We start from the raw sequence: 17295 nt of genomic DNA, 5'->3' as shown, positions 1-17295 counted from the left end.
GCTAAACGCCAGGTGTAACCGTCAACCAAGAGCCAGCAACCAACTGCACACAAACTGAAAACAAAGAGATAGCATTTGGAGGAAAAAATAAAAAAATAAAAAAATAACAAAAACAAAAGCAACAAAAACAATCTCTCTCTCTCTCTTTGTCAATATAAATAAGTCTACTCCAAGTTCAAATATAAAATACTCTCTCCAGTCTCTCTCTCTTTTCTTTGTTCGTTAACTTTTTAATTTTTCTTTTTTCTTACTTCGCCAGAAACTTATAAGTTAAATTTTCTCAGCTGCCAAGCAGGAAAAGAAAAAGATTAAAAAAAAAAAAAACAAAGCTGAAACGAAGCTGTGAAATATCAAATGTGATGGGAAGTGGACTCTCTTCCCTCTTCCCTTGCTTCAAACCGGTTAACCATACGAACCGGACCCAACCGGACCAAACCCAGCAACAGCCGGACCTGATCTTCACCTCATCTGAGCCGTTGGATGAAACTCTGGGTCACTCTTTCTGCTACGTCAGATCATCCAACCGCTTCCTCTCTCCAACTCCCTCCGATCGCTTTGTCTCTCCTTCCCAGTCGCTCCGGTTCTCTCCGAGCCGGGCCGGTCCCGGGCCGCGCGGTCTGCAGCCGGAAACCGGGTTCAGGGCCATTTCTGGAGCTTCCGTCAGTGCCAACACCGCTACTCCCAGGACTGTCCTTCAGCTTGACAATATCTACGACGATGCCACTGAGCCTACGTGTGCTGGTGGTTACGGTGTCAAGAGCAGCATCGTGAATGTAAGTGGCTTTGAGGGCACGTCGTCGTTTAGCGCCATGCCCCTCCAACCGGTGCCACGTGGCGGTGCTTACGATGCGTCGGAGCGGGGGCCTTTCTTTCTTTCTGGCCCGCTAGGCGCATTGTCGGGCCCACTCGACCAAAACGCTGCCTCGGAACCAGGCGGCGGCCGCGTCCATTTTTCAGCTCCGCTCGGCGGCCTTTACGTAAAAAGGAAGAAAAAGAGGGGCATTTTGGGGATGTCAGGAATACGGAAAGCCTTTCACGATAAGAAACGGCCGTGGGTGGTACCGGTGCTGAATTTCGTCAGTCGGAAAGACAATAACAACAACAGCAACAACAACGTGGAAGATGATGATGCTGACGTGGCAAAAAACGAGAGGGAAAATGATAATAACGTGCAGTGGGCGCTGGGTAAGGCCGGTGAGGATCGCGTGCACGTGGTGGTGTCGGAAGAACACGGGTGGTTGTTTGTTGGCATTTATGACGGCTTCAATGGCCCTGATGCGCCCGAATTTTTGATGGGTAATCTTTATAGAGCTGTTTATAATGAGTTAAAAGGTTTATTTTGGGATGTTGAAGAGCCAGATGAAACAGTTAATAATGTTACTGTTAGTGTTAATGAAAATGATAATACTCAGGAAATTGAAATTAAAAATGACCCATCAGTCTTAATTAGTGAAAATGAATTGGAAGACAAAGAGAGAGCCAAAAGAGTGACTTTTGAATCGGAGAAAACAGAGACTAGGAGAAGAAGGTTATGGGAGTTTTTGGCGGAGGATGATCAAGAAGATGGCCTTGATCTCTCTGGATCAGAGAGGTTTGCATTTTCCGTGGATGATGCCATCAGTGTCAACAAAGCCGGGTCAGCTGTGAGTAGGAGATGGCTGTTATTGTCAAAGTTGAAACAAGGGTTGTTAACCAAACATAAGGAGTCTAGTCAAGGGAGGAGGTCTTTGTTTCCATGGAAATTTGGATTGGAGGAGAAAGAGAAGGTTGAGGTAGAGGAGAATAGAGTAGAAGAGAGGATTGTACAGAGTGGGAAGAAGCGAAGAGTTGGTCCGGTTGACCATGAATTGGTTTTAAGGGCATTGTCACGGGCTCTAGATTTGACTGAGCTCGCTTACTTGGATATGACAGAAAAGGTGCTTGATACAAATCCAGAGCTGGCTTTGATGGGTTCCTGCTTGCTAGTTGTGTTGATGAGGGATGAGGATGTGTATGTGATGAATGTAGGTGATAGTAGGGCAATTGTGGCACAATATCAGCCAGAGGCAGTTCGAGGTAGTGGGTGGATGAAGGGACAAGTGGACACTGGGTCAAGTATGGATGGTATAGTTGAGGAGTCATCAGTGACATTGGGTGAAAGGGGAGGTAAGGTAGCGGCAGATGAAGCTCCTGCTCAGGCAATGAAATTGACTGCAGTGCAGCTTTCGACTGATCACAGCACTAGCATTGAAGAAGTAAGTATTGAGTATGTTAGTGCTAATTCATTTCCTTATTCTGCAGTGCATATATTGAAATCCTCATATCTCATTGGCTTTATTACAGTATAGTAACTTATCAGTTTGGCTGGTTAGATTAGTAACAAAGTGGTTGCACTGTATATCGGTAGAAGTTGACTGGCCAAAGTTTTTTTTTTTTTTGAGAGGGGGGGGGGGGGGGAGGGAGGGGGGGTGGGAGGCTGCTTTAGAAGCTAAATGTGTCTGACCTTGAGGTTTGCATGCATACAAACCTTTTTTTCTTTGGCCTCGAAACTGTTGGATCTCAAAATTGTTGGGAAAATACTGATTTCAACAATTTTCTATACCTAATCCTTCGCGATTAAGTTGCTCTTCTTCTTCGTCTTTATAAACTTTATTCTTTGATTAATAGCTCCAAGATATATATAATACAAAATTAGCTTAGAAAGAATTTTTAAGAACCTCCAGCCACGAAAAACTTGTATGCCTTCAATACATTTTCTGTGAAAAAGTTGGACCACTTCATAACTGTTAGGTACTGGTTACTGGTTTATTTGGGATATTGTCCTCAGATACCTACTGGTTTATTGGCCTGTCCAATCAGCTGCTTGGAGATGTTGATTCCTCTTATGCTTGGAATTCAGTGCTGAGCAAATGTTAGGTTTTTAGAAGTTTTAAAGTGAATGACTATTTGTCTATTTGACCTGCATTTGCTATCTTTCATCACTTATGTACACCAGTCTAAAACATTGATGGTATTTGGCAGAGCAAATTTAATTGTCCAAAATACAATGACTGATTTTATAATTAGCATTTAATCTTTTTTAAGTAAGGGGGGTGGGCAAACCCCAAATAGGTTTTTTATTTTTCCCCCTTGCTACCCCTAAGGATCAAACCCGGGTGGTCAGCGGCTACAAGCTTCATGCTGTTACCAACCCGACCATGCTCTTGGGGGCATAATTAGGATTTAATTAACGAATGAGGATATTTACTTTTGACTGATTGACTCCTGAGGCAATGCCAAAGATATGTTGCACTTCTCTCTGGTTATGCATGCAATCAGGTGAAGCTACAATAAGGGCTGCGCCCAGACTTACCCATAGCTATGGTCATATCATACTATTTTTTCATGTTGACATTCTTACATTGTGGGGTATTTTTTAATTTAATACATGATCTGATGTCAGATGATGTGCCAGTCAGTTCAGTAAGTTCAACGTATAAAATATACTGTCATATTTCAGTCACATGTTGATCAAAGTACCCAGTGAAATGATTTTGCTATGATAAGTCTATGTTGACATGTATGTTTGTGATTAGGTGAGATTCAGCACCCCAAAAAAAAAAAAAAATTAATAATAATAATAAAAAGAAAAAGAAAATAAAAAGGGGAAAAAAAAAAGATGAGACAAAGAATAGTTTTCCTGGCATTATTTTCATTATTGAGTCAGACTGTACATTCTGCTGATCTCAGGATAGATATGCTCTCCTTCTGGTGGCAGCTGAAGTTCATTGTATGTTTTGACTTAACATATTGATGCCGTCAGATCAAGCCACAAATATATTCTTTGACAACCACATGCATAATTGATGCCTTCAGACCAAGCTGCAAATATATTGTTTGACAACTAATGCATAGTTGCACCTGCGTGTATATTTTCTGCGTAGTTAATGCTAAATAGTCGATTCTGTTTGGTGGTGTCTTTATCTTTTTCTTTTTCTGCCCCTTAATTATGATGATTGGCACCTTTAACTCACTGTAGGATGATGTTATTGATGGGTGGTGATGCCCATTTGCTAAGAACTTTTCTTTGTTCAAATTGTGCAGGAAATCATAAGAATCAAGAATGAACACCCTGATGACAGCCAATGCATTGTCAATGATAGAGTGAAAGGACGTCTTAAGGTTACAAGAGCATTTGGAGCAGGATTTCTTAAAAAGGTTTGTTAAATGTGCTTTGTTGTAACTCTGCCTTAAAGATTTATAATAAATGGCAATTGTGGTTAATGAAAGGTACAACTGACTGGTGGTGTGTGTGGACTGGTGACATAAGACTATTATTATTATTTATTTTTTATTAAATGCTTTTGTGCGGTGTTCTAGTAAAGCATTGTATACTCATCTTCATTGTAAAAAGGGAAATAATCCTTTATTTTTCTTATAAAATGACACCAAAATAATATTAATAAAGATTAAGTTCTGCTTAGACATACAAATGTAACCTTCTACATGCTTTTTCCTAACTAAAATTCTTTCAAGATATATACTTCAGTGTTTCTTTTCTTTTTTGATGGTTTCATTGTTCTTCAGTAAGCCTGTTTACATCTTTGGCTCTTAATTAGTCGGTCTTTAACAAGTCGTACAAGGCATGCTTTTGCTTTGCTCATTTATTGTTTGATTTGTGTACCTGATGTATCATGTAAACTACTTAATTGCATTACAATTCATTTTGCATTTGTTAGGGTCAGATGTGACTAGTGGCTACTTGCTCTTTAACAAGGCCACCATAAGCTTTATGCCTGTGTTTGTTACGCTTGATTAAGTTTTGTACATGTCATTCTTTTTGGATGTAATGTGTTTTGAACTCTGATAATAATATGATGGCATCTTGGTGCAGCCCAAGTTGAATGATACATTATTGGAAATGTTTCGAAATGAGTACATTGGTACAGCTCCATACATATCCTGCACACCTTCTCTTTGTCACCTTAGGCTCTGTCCAAGAGATCAATTTTTGGTCCTCTCATCTGATGGCTTATATCAGTATCTGACCAATCAGGAAGTAGTTTCTCTTGTGGAGAGTTTCATGGAGAAATTTCCAGACGGTGACCCTGCACAGCACCTAATAGAGGAGCTGCTTCTCCACGCAGCAAAGAGAGCTGGTAAAATATTTTTTCTTCTCTGCAATTTTATTTATTTACTTAATAATTAACTCATGAAAGGTAATGCACTTTTCTGAGTAAATAATAATGAGCTCTGTCAGTTCTTTCTAATCTTCACATGCTGTCATAATTTTGTTGTTAAATTTTCTTCTACATTAACATGTGTACCTTCATGAGTTATGCTCGTAGTATCACTAACAAGATCAGTACGTCACAAGTTTTTAAATGATTACCATAGTTACTCAGCTTTTCACTTGATTTTAGTTATTCATATAGTTTGCCGATTATAATTCTGATTTGGTTGTCTGCAGGGATGGATCTTCATGAATTACTTGACATCCCTCAAGGAGATCGCAGAAAATACCATGATGATGTCACTGTTATGGTGATATCTCTTGAAGGAAGAATTTGGAAGTCGTCAGGAAAGTACCTTTAGCAAGTGCACAAGAGTTGCAACTCTCAAGTCAGTTTCTGCAAATTGTTTACGAATTTTGAACTTGATCTATTTTTGGTGGGTTCGATAAGTGTCTTACAGTGAATAGGGGGGAATCCAAAAGACACAGGCTGAACTAGTGTTAGGTAGTCATCAAAGGGTTGAGTAGAGAGGCCTGAAACTTCTATTCAGGATTAAAGAAAGTGGGAAGGGTACCTGGGAAATGCTCATTAGGACACATAGGATATAAAAACAGTTTTCTATTTCTTTTATTTAAACCTTTTTCTTTTAGACTTTTAGAATTTCCATAGATAGAGGCTCTTTAGATTTTTAGGAGCCTTCTGTTTTTTAATTGTTATTTAAGTCAGGTAAAAAAAAAAAGGGGGGGGGGGGGGTGGAGGAACAAAATGAAAAAGAAAAAACTAGCATTTTTAGTTTGGTGGGGGTACAGAGTCATACTTACTGAACTTGACCATTGCCTTGTCAAATGGTGAGAATCTTTGTAATTTTGAAGGTGGATTTTCCACCTATGCGGTTTACAGAGTTGAAGTGAATTTCATTTTGAGATCCTTGCATAAAAATCATTTCCGCTTTCAACCATTTACAAATCTCATTACTATTATGAAAAACTGATCTCAGCATTACAAAATTCATAATTGATTCTTGACAATAAATTGTAACAAAGCAACATCCAAATAACTATTGACTGCCAAAACAACTATGATAAATCTCAATTACCCAAAAGCATTTTCAAAAGGAACAATGGAAACTTCAATATTTCTTGCTATTCCCTAAAGCTAATATAACAAATTAAACTTGCAGGTACAAACATTTAGGCAGTGGTGAAGAATTAGCTTCCTATTTTAGGCTGTAATAGATGAGCGTCTTGCTTGCACCCATGAAACTAAATCTTCTCTGGTTGCCACAAAACAACCAGCTTTCCCTTCACTTTGCCTAAATGGTGCAGCAAGTTTGTTTACGTGTGAAGCAAAGGCTGTCGCCAAACCTTGCGAGAATTTGTGAGTTCCAGTGCCTGTTTCAGCCAAAAATAACTGCGGCAACACTTCTTCACGCCGAACAATTTTGGCCAAAGTCCACATCCACTCTTCAAGGGCTGTCTGAGCTGCACCGACAGATAGTGACCTGACGTCAAGACTCCATTCATCCAGAGTTTTGTTATGTAAACCAGGGTACAAGCCATATAAGGTTCCCAAATAAAGCAGCTCGTGTGCTCTCTCATTGAGATTTCTATTTCGACAAATATCAATCAAGCAATTACAGAAGGGTCTTCTAGCATCAACTTCAGTGTCCTTGATAACATTCCTAAACTCCTCTTTAATGTTCTCAAAGCCAGTACAATTATCTTCAATTAATTTCAGAAAGGCAACCAACTTCGGATTAGCTTGCTGCAGACATGTAATAACCTTATCAACATCTTCACTCGTCACACAAAGAGACACTACAGATAGTAAACACCCACAAAGTCTATCGTCCGGTTTAACTCCTCTATCAATTGAGACACCAAAGACTCTAACCAAATCATCAATCCTCCTAGCCTTACCCAAGCACTGAATCAAACAAGTACAACCCATAACATTGACAGCAACTCCCAGTTTGGACATTTCTTCGAACAATTCGATTGCCTTATCAACGTTCCCTCCACTCCCATATATATTCAACATTGCTGTATAGCTATAACTATCTGGCTTACAATACTCAGATAGCTTCATGTCCTCAAAAAGCCTCTCTGCCTCCTCCACTAATCCAATATCTGCGCACATATTCAACAATGTATTATACAAAATGAAATCCATCGGCCACTTATTTTCCCTCATTCGCTCCCATAATTCTAAAGCATCTTTAGCCCACCTGGCTTTGCCATAAATCTTGATAAGGGCAGTTAATGTTTTCTCATCTGGAGTTAAACCTGATTCCACCATTTCATCAAATAAGCTCCTAGCCAAGCCAGGCTTCCCTGCCTTGCCCATTGCCTCTAATAAAGTATTGTATACAACCAGATTAGGCTGCACCCCTAAGGATTTCATCTCTTGCAAAACATACCTAATTCCATCATAATCCCCGGATTCACCAAACATCTTCCCCAACACAGAAAATGCAATGGGGTCAGGTTTCCAGCCACTAGCCACCCCTCGCTCATACAAACTCAACACTTCCTCAACTTTACCAGATTTAGCATAAACATCTAAAATAGCAGAATATGTAACTTCATCAGGCATTAAACCGGTCTTGTACATTCTCTCAAACCATTCTATAGCCTCATCAAAAAGATTGCACCTCTTAGCACAAGTGATAATAGTAGAATAAGTAATGTTATCAAGCTCAATTTCATTGCTTACCATTTCATTAGCAAGCTGCTCAATGAGTTGAAACTGTCTCCCAAACCTCAAAGACTTCATAGTAACATTATAGAATATAGTTTCCATGGGAAACAAGTTCTGGGACTTGATCCAATTGAAGAAAAAATAGCTCTTCTGCCAAAACTTCAAGCTGTTGAGTATTAAGAGCGCATTTTCTCTGGTGGGTTGATGTGGGATTTCAGTTATAGCACGTAAGAAAGCTTCTTCAGTGTTGTCACAGTCATTGAGCTTTCTTGCAAAGAGTTTAAGGTCTCTGACCCGAGGATTGTAGGAGTATGTAGAGCGCTTTTGTCTTTGCAGTGAAAGCACAGACCTTCTGGGCTTGGTGGGGTTGACCCACGTTGACTTTGGCTTGGATAACAGAGGGGTTCGGTCATTCTTGGTTGGTGAGAGTGTCGTTGAAGAAAGAGGCTTGAGCTGCTCGGATAAAGATAGGGTTTTGGTTTCGGGGTTTGGAGATTCTGCTGCCACGTTCTCAGAAGACTTTGAGTTGCAAGATATGTTAATTTTGATTGGGTGGCTTCTTTGAGTAGGTTTGGTCAAGAAAATGGGCCTCTTCGTGTCTGATTTTGGTATGCTCAAATGGACATCCAGAGCTGTAGAGAGAGATGCAGCCATTAGAGCGAGGGAAGTTGAGAAATATCTATTCGTCTTTTGGATATACGCGCGCACACACATCACACTAGTAAGAAGAAATGGTTTTGGATATATTTGGTGACCTGGTCCCCAGGACGTCGAAGATACCCACCCGGCCAGGAGCGGCTTGGGATGAGCCAGGCCTGGTCAGTTTTGGCATCACTTAAAGGTTCAGAGTCCGGCCTGAACTTAGATTTTATTAAAAAAATTATGAGATAAATATTATTTTAAATAATTATCATTTATTTAATCCACCTATTACATATATTTAAAATTTTAAATATCTAAATTTTATATTTTCATTCTCAATTTCATTAAAATAGAATTTAAAAAATATAAAAATATAAAATAAATTGATATAGATATAATATTATAAAATATAAAATTTGGACTTTTTAAATTTGAATAAAAAATCTGATCAAGTGTTTAAAGAATATGTCTAGATCAAATTCGAACATTGCCATATCTGAATCCGGACTTGTATTTTACTATCCTTATTCAAAATCAAAACATTAAGTGATGTTGCTTTAGAATGAGTTAGTTATCTACTCATTCTAAAGAAAGGCGAATGCGTTTTTTTACTCTTTTTTTCTTTTCTTTTTTTCAGAAAAAATTGGGCTATCCACCTTAAAGATCAAAACATTAAGTAATGTGATGTAATTAGAATTAATTTTCTTCTCATTCTATAAATGAGGTTTTTTTTAACTCTTTGTTTCAAAAAGAAAATTGGATTATGAGATTCATCTTAAAGGTGGTAGGTGAAAACATTACATTTTCTCATTCTGAAGTAAGGTAAATGAGTTTATTCTTCTTCTTCTTCTTTTTTTTTTTAACTATTTTTTTAAAAAGAAAATTGGGTTATGAGATCCATCTTGAAGGTGAATAAATCAAAACATATTTTCTACCCATTCTCAAGTAAGGTGAATGAGTTTTTTTTTCCCCCCAAAAAAAAAACATAAATGAGTTTTTTTTAACTCTTTGTTTCAAAAAGAAAATTAGGTGAATAAATCAAAACATATTTTCTACCCATTCTCAAGTAAGGTGAATGAGTTTTTTTTTTTCCAAAAAAAAAAACATAAATGAGTTTTTTTTTTCCAAAAAAAAAAACATAAATGAGTTTTTTTTTTTCCAAAAAAAAAAAAAAAAAGGAGTTTTTTTTTTTCCAAAAAAAAAAAAAAAAAAGGTTTTTTTTTTTCAAAAAAAAAAACATAAATGAGTTTTTTTTTTCCAAAAAAAAAAACATAAATGAGTTTTTTTTTTTCCAAAAAAAAAAAACATAAATGAGTTTTTTTTTAACTCTTTGTTTCAAAAAGAAAATTAGATTATGAGATTCACCTTAAAGGTGGGTAGGTCAAAACATTACATTTTCTCATTCTCAAGCAAGGTAAATGAGTTTCTTTTTTTTTTTTTTTTTAACTCTTTTTCTTTTAAAAGAAAATTGGGTTATGAGATCTATCTTGAAGGTGAATAAATCAAAACATTATGTAATGTTGTATTAGAATTACGTAATGTTGCGTTAGAATGAATAATGATTTTTTTTTTTCCAAAAGAAAAGTTGGAATGATTATTATTTTTTTTTAAAAAAAAAATTGGTATAAGATCCACCTTTAAGGTGGGTAGCCTTAACCGGATGTGTGGGAAACAAGAAATGTCCAAAGACAGTTCCCGTCCCTGTCAGGGGAGATGCCAACCATCTCTCCTTTTCACGAACACAAATGCGAAGTATTTTAATGGCCTTTTATAATGATATCAAGTTTGTCTTTTTGACGATGTGGGATATTAACCTAGCTATCAATGTACCCCACTGACATTCTCTTAAAGCCATTCTCGTTTCCCTGTTTTTCATTGTTGGATACTTGGATCCCTGCATCCCATGTCTGCATCTAAAGGTCCTAGATTTCAAATCAACCAAACGCTTTTCTCTTTCAAAATAGACACACCTTAAAACGAACAGAATCAGAAGCATAGATGCCATATTGTTTGTATTCAGAAAAGAACAACTCGTTTCTTTCTAAACAATAATATTATTATTCTGATATTAAAAAAAATAAAAATTGATCGTATAATATAATGTGTAGGGCACAACAAAAACAGAATATGCACACCATCTATAAACCCTGACTACGAGAAACTAACATCAGTAGTTCCCATCAAATTTTTGACATGACTCACGACTTGGTTTCGAATAGAAGGGTAAGGAAACCGTTCGATCACCTCAGCTCCAAATGAAAAAACAAGAGCTTTCCTTGCTGTCTCTAAGTCAATGCCCCGCGCCTGAAAGTAAAAGAGTTGGCTTTCTTCTAGATCACTTATTGCAGCTCCGTGTGAGCACTTCACATCGTCGGCAATAATTTGAAGATTGGGTTTGACATTTACAGTTGCACGGGGTTCAAGGAGGAGACTTCTTGTTAGTTGTCCAGCATCTGTTTGCTGTGCATATCTGCATGCACAAAAGATATATCGATTCAGAGTCCAGATGCATGCCTATTCAACACATTTTTTTTTCACCTCTACAACTTCGCTAGCTATTTAATTTAGCATCAATTTTCAACATGTATCGTTGGAGAAACTAGTAGTCTAGAAAAATTGCGTAGAAAAAAAGGGACTCTGATAATGGAACAATGTGATTTGTATACCTGATGATTTTGAACGGGGACATATAATGGCATGTAATGCAAATAATGCTACCAGGTATTACGATTGGATGTGACACAGTTACCTGTTAACCTTTACGTTCCCATCAAAAACAGCTTGTCCTAGCGAATGAGCCACAATACACTTGTGAAGCTGTCGACAATAGCCTCGTGGATGGTCCAACACTAGCCTACTATGAAGATCTTGTGTTTGATCAGAGACCAACAAATGAAATGAAGATAACTCTGTCTCTGTATCAGGGCCTAATTGTTGAACATGGACATTGTGCCTGCTCAATTTTCCACCAGTACTTACCTCTACAAGCTCATAACCACTAGCTGTTTCCTGCAAAGAAAAACAGATTGATGAATAATTTGCTTGCTCAATCAATTCACAGTACATAGATAGTGCACAATATGGTTTGAAGAATTAATCTAGAAAAATTAAGCGCTGAGGCTGTGTGGTTCTCCTAGATCTCTATGACAAGGTGAAAATTTCACCGTTCATTGACAACCTATTAAAATCAGCCTTGACCAACAAAATGGAGTCAATGAAACTCCAATTAAAGTATCAATAGCAAATTACTCCACTAATTCAAAAAATACAAATACTCTGTTGAGAAAGTTATCAGTTTGTAAAATTGATTCTTAGAATCAATTAAACAAAGTTGCCTACGTTTTTACAATTTCACAAAAGAAAAAGTACGCATCAATGATTCCCCTTGATGCGGGGTCTAAACCTGCAAAACAATAAGATTCAAATGCTTCAACCATGTCTGCCAATGCTTTTCTACTCTCAGGATACCCCTTGACCTAATTTTAAAGCCCCTCCTCAATATAAATTTATTAATACGATGGGTGAGATTCAAGCAAAAGGCTACCTGTCACAATTATGTAAACGCACGTATACAAGTATAAGTGCAAACCATCACTGCATGTGTGGGTTTTTTTTTTTTTTTTTTAATAATATCAAAAGGTGGGTTTTGAAGAACAAGAACATTTTTTCCCAGTCACATCTAATATCCATCTCAAATAAAATTGTCAATTTCAAGTAATAAAACCAGAGTTCTAAATTACTCACTAATATTTCCTGAAAAACTTAAATAAGAAAACATTTGAGACTCCAAAAGTTACCCTGGAAAACTTCAAAACATTTCTACATAGAGACGGAAAGTTATCATTCTTGACCAGGCAAAATAAATGACATACCGCAAATTTTTGTTCTCATTAAAACACTACCATTAACAAAAACCAAGCAGATATAGAAACTAGGAATATGTTTCTACGACATGCAAATAAGAAAAGACTCCAAATTTTAGTGTTAAATTTCTGCTTGATTTGAAAGCTTAAGCTGGCAGGTGAAGGCTTGAACAATTTTATTAAGCTCTAACACTAGCTCGCAACATGGAAACCCAACCAGCTTGTCACTGGGCCAAGCCCAAGAAAGACAGAAGACAGAAACCAAACCCAAAAGAGATAGAAGACAGAAATAGAGACAAATTCAATCATTTATTTATTTTTTGGCTGTTTTTTGGGGGTGGGTTGTTTAAATACAAGAGATCATGATAAACACTAGCTTTGACACCATGTCAAGATACTATTTGACCTGAAAGCTTAAGTGGGTAGGTACGGATCCAAACAATAGTTCTAACAATTAGAAGAGAAAAAATTTATCAGTATTTTAAATCAGTTATTAAGTTCTGATTTATTAGATATCAACAACTTCTAAACCATAACTCATGCAGCAAAAGGAAGGAAAAAGAAAAGGAAAAAAGAAATTGGATAAGTAACATCCAAGAAGACTGCCCCTCAGCAAAGGATATTAAACATCTAGCAGGAAGGTAAACCGAAATACAAACACATTATGTAAGGCTATTGTCCTTCAAATTTTCTTTGGATAGAGAATAGACTATGATACTACTCTCTCTCCCCATGTATATCCATTTAGTTCTTTTCTCTAAAACAATCTCCATTATAGTGCGACGATTACCTCATAAAAATCCAATCTTCTACAGGTTATTCATTACTTAACATAAATAGATGCGTATAAAGTTTCGATCTAAAATGGACATCTTGGAAATCTTTTCTCTAAAATCCTTAACTTACAGAGCGGTCAACTCTCTTAATTGGATGAACCAATGACCTAACCGCTACAAGACAAAGAAACAACTTAAGAGTCGATATAGAACTGCTACAGTGTACTTGAACAGATGACTAGAAAACTCAAACAACAATCAGTCTGGTTTGTACATTTAATTAAAAAATCAAAAGTGAAGGATAATGACTCAATGATAGCAATGGTGGATGTACAACAGGTATGCAGTCATGTCACAAAATTGCTATTATTTACTAAACACATCACCACTGATCATTACTAAAAGAATCAGCAACTTTTCCAAGCGACAAAACTGAAACTACATGTACACAGATTGTGCAGTAGAATCCACAATAAAGTTGAGCAAAGAAGAAACAACTTGCTACCGCTCAATCGGTTTGGTTGATATTTAGGATGGCAACATAGTCACAAACGATTTTGCAGTAGTAAAGAAAGCCCAATTTCTCATTCTAAACCAACAATTCTAATCAAATCTGTTATTATTAAGTCACTTAGGCAAAGAAATTGTCATCTAAAGTCTTTACAAGGTATGAAAACCCATAAACACCAGACAAAGAGGTACCAAGAAATTTAAAGGTTTATAGAAGAGAAGATATATGGTAGAAAAGCAAAACCTGATTGCAAGATTAGAAATGGTGCTAGGCGTAAAAACATCGAACAGGTAATATTGCTGTCAGTAGAGGGTAAAAAAAAAAAAAAAGCTTTGATTTCATCTTATATCTAGTTTAAATGAATGGAGCAAAGCAAGTAATAGATACTCATGGACGAATGCTGTAGCGCTAGGTAAAGCCGAACATTGAATCCTCTCAAAGTCAACATATGGTAACCATTAAACTCTTTTTTTATTATATTAGTAGCATGATGGTAGCCAAATCCCTTCCTCACCAATGTGAATAGCATTCTAACCCGATCCCCTCCCACCGAGCAATAATGCTACAAGAGACTTTACCAGTTAAACCTACTAGCACCCATACAGTTACCATTAAACTTTATAAAGCAGGTATTAGACAGACATTAATCACAAAATTATCTGTTTCATGTTCATTGCTCAATTAAACATAACGAAATTCACCAAAGTTTCAACCATGAGGAAGCACAATAAACTCACTTTTAAAAGCCTTCTACAAACTAAAAGGACAGCATTAGGAACAAGAATTTACCTGCCTCACAGCAGTCCACTTGATATGAGCGGCATTCAAAGACTGATTCTGCAAATAAGAATGCCTAACCTTTCCCCCTTTTCCAATCACCACCTCCAAAACTGAATTAGCCCAATAACAGTCATTACCCTCTTTGCCAACGAACTCTTCAATTATACCGACCTCTCCTCCCTCCTCCACCAACACAACCACCCTAGGATTCGATATGGGTAACTTTTTCGAATCCACATTTCCACCTTCAACTGATAAGTACTTCAAATAAATGGGATTCTCTACCTTACAGCCTGCCGGAACATAAATAACCCCTAAATCAGGAGCCCCCATCCCATTAATTGACCAAAACAAATCACCACATTGAAATTCACTTATAAAATCACTAACCCTCTTCATAATCCCATCAGATACACCTAATAAGCTGCCAACATAGACCCCGTCAGGTAAATTTGACAAATTCAAAGCGGAATTTTGGATAAACCCATCAATAAGAACAAGACTAGGGAACTGGGCATCGGTTGAAACATCCAATGAAGAAGAAGGACGAGTAATGGGTTGAATTTGGGAGCTTTTGATCATTGAAGTGTCAGTGAAGCGAAAAGGTTCATCTTTGCGAGAAGGCCAAGGGGTTGACAGGAGGGTTTGTGAGGAAGAGTCTCGAAGTTTCTGGAGAGGCAAAGGCTGCGGTAAAGATGATGATGATGAGGGGAGAGAGTCTTCAAGGGACTCTGCTAACTGGATCACAAAAGGGTCTGAAAAGGTGGCTTGTGGAAAAGTTGTTTGCAGTGAAACTCTGATCTTGTTGGGTTTAGCTCTTCGTTTTGGAGTGAGTTTGGGGTTTCTGTTTATGTTTATGTGAAGATGTGGTGAGAATGAAAGTGCAGACATTGATGAATGATGATGGTGTTTGCTGTTAATAGATTAGATTATACATAGATTGGGATCTGGATGAAGTGTGTTGTTGTTGTGACCAGACAGTTTGAGACTCGGTTTCGAGTTTGTGTCTACAGTTCTCGTTCTGGTTAAAAGGAGTCGTGCTTTGACATCACAGAGGTTTGCTATTTCCTACGCTCGCCATAGTTGAATATCTCATTAGAAAAATAAAAATAGGGGAGGGCTACGTTGCGACGGTGATTCCATACCCCTATAATTTGTCTTTTACCAAATTGACCGTCAAATATTATTCCAGGGCTAATATTGATACACGTTGAAGGGAGGTGGTAACCTGACATACAGGTCATCAGCCAGTCATCAAAACTTTAACACATGTTTGTCCAGATAAAAAATTATAAAATTCTATAAAAAAAAAAGATAAAAAATTATAAAATTAATTTTTTTTAATTTTATCTTAAATTTAATAAAAAAAATTAAACTCTCCATTATTTTCTTCTCTTTTTCTTTCTCCTCCACTCTTTTTTTTCTCACCTCTCTCTCTTTTCCTACAATCGAACATGACCTAAATTCGGTGCATATGCGTAACAGGTAAATCAATTGAAAAAGCGAGAAACTGACCTGCAAGTGTAGGTTGCATGCAACATGTTCATCCATGCAAATGTCGTTTGGACCAGAATTCGTGGATAGATAATTTATTTTAATGCTACATTATTATTTTTTTGGGAAAATTAAGACAATAGACATTTAAATGGGAAAAAAAGATAATTGGAATAAAGGATGTGCAGAAGCTGTGTGCGTGTGTTTTTCTTTTATGAGACTTTAAGATTTATAATTTTTATTGTATGTTGGAGATTTTTATATTAATTTAGGGATATTATCATTTTTCCACTAAAGGTATTCTGACACATCATGTCAGTACCATAGTTTGGTAAAATTATCATTTTACCACTAAATGTTTAAACTGTTAGCATTTTTCCACCATTCCGTTAACTGAATAAAAATTATGCTGACGTCATAAGGGTAGTTTGGACATATCACGTGAGGCGAAAACATTGCGTTTTGCAATTGTAAAGAAAGCGGGCAATTTGGACATGGAGCCCTAGAAATCGAAATCAACCCCCCTCTCTCTCGATTCTTCTTCCATCTCTGCCCTCTCTTGCTCATTGTAACCGACGCATATCTCTCTCACTCTCTCGCAGCAGTGTTCTTCCATCTCTACTGTCTTCTACTCTGTCCATTGTAAGTAGGATTACTACTTGGTTATTGTTAATGAATTTTTGCCATTTTATTTGTAATCATCAAGCTTACATGCATTTGCCATTTTGCTGTAATTTTGGTTATTGGGCATAATTTTGGTTATTGTTCGTTACTTTTTACCTAATTAAATTGCTTTGAGTTGTGATTAGCACTTGAATTTAATAGATTAGGATTATTAGTTGCCTACTGTTAATTAATTTTTGCTTACTGTTAATTAATTTTTTATTTGTAACCATCAAGCTTACATGCATTTGCCGTTTTGTTGAAATTTTGGTTGTTGGCCATAATTTTAGTTATTTTTCATTACTTTTTACCTAATTAAATTGCTTTGAGTTATGCTGTAATTTCAGTTATTCAAAATGTTTCCTCGTTTTTAATCTTATAGATGATGTTACCATTACAACTACATTTACTTTACAAAGGTGAAAGACATCGTATAAGGTTGATTGAACCTGAAGAATATACCCTGCAGCAGATGAAGAATAAAGCATTGAAGATTACCAGGGAGCATGGGTTGACGACTCCTGAAAGTGTGCAGTTATCGGTTACCAACCCAAGGAACAAACTTTCGATTATTGTAGATTATGAGGCAGTCTTGTAGGCTCAGTTCGCTGCACATGATTCAATGGAAGTGGCAGTGTTTGAAGCCACAATTTTGCCAACCCTACGTCCTGATT

The 17295-nt window shown here is 36.9% G+C and overlaps 3 protein-coding genes and 1 non-coding gene across 5 annotated transcripts; 1 reads left to right on the top strand and 3 right to left on the bottom strand.

Annotated features, from left to right (window-relative positions):
- Positions 1-39: 39 nt before the first annotated feature.
- Positions 40-6951, top strand: LOC102615163 (protein phosphatase 2C 29). 2 transcript variants are annotated; one of them, XM_025100626.2, is made up of 5 exons: positions 40-2234; positions 4063-4176; positions 4853-5117; positions 5429-5580; positions 6373-6951. In XM_025100626.2, the coding sequence occupies exons 1-4, from the start codon at positions 360-362 to the stop codon at positions 5551-5553; spliced, it is 2379 nt and encodes a 792-aa protein (XP_024956394.1). In that variant the 5' UTR covers positions 40-359; the 3' UTR covers positions 5554-5580; positions 6373-6951. The 2 variants fall into 2 exon arrangements, with proteins under 2 accessions (XP_024956394.1, XP_006485433.1); XM_006485370.4 differs by lacking the exon at positions 6373-6951 and having other exon boundaries at positions 41-2234; positions 5429-6115.
- LOC102615437 (pentatricopeptide repeat-containing protein At5g46580, chloroplastic) lies at positions 6151-8691 on the bottom strand. Its single transcript, XM_006485371.4, has one exon. The coding sequence runs from the start codon at positions 8604-8606 to the stop codon at positions 6414-6416; it is 2193 nt and encodes a 730-aa protein (XP_006485434.1). The 5' UTR covers positions 8607-8691; the 3' UTR covers positions 6151-6413.
- A 1454-nt stretch (positions 8692-10145) lies between these two features.
- Positions 10146-10277, bottom strand: LOC112499088 (U6atac minor spliceosomal RNA). The gene has a single exon (XR_003066614.1). It is a non-coding gene; the product is annotated as a U6atac minor spliceosomal RNA (small nuclear RNA).
- Positions 10149-15582, bottom strand: LOC102615744 (protein ABCI7, chloroplastic). Its single transcript, XM_006485372.3, has 3 exons — positions 14474-15582; positions 11284-11543; positions 10149-11004 (listed from the first exon to the last, which is right to left on the bottom strand). The coding sequence occupies exons 1-3, from the start codon at positions 15353-15355 to the stop codon at positions 10686-10688; spliced, it is 1461 nt and encodes a 486-aa protein (XP_006485435.1). The 5' UTR covers positions 15356-15582; the 3' UTR covers positions 10149-10685.
- Positions 15583-17295: the final 1713 nt, after the last annotated feature.

This window comes from Citrus sinensis, chromosome 4 (genome assembly GCF_022201045.2).
Source record: "Citrus sinensis cultivar Valencia sweet orange chromosome 4, DVS_A1.0, whole genome shotgun sequence".
Lineage (NCBI taxonomy): Eukaryota > Viridiplantae > Streptophyta > Magnoliopsida > Sapindales > Rutaceae > Citrus > Citrus sinensis.
The sequence above is the reverse complement of the archived record's forward strand: the minus strand, read 5'-3'. Positions and strand labels throughout refer to the sequence as shown.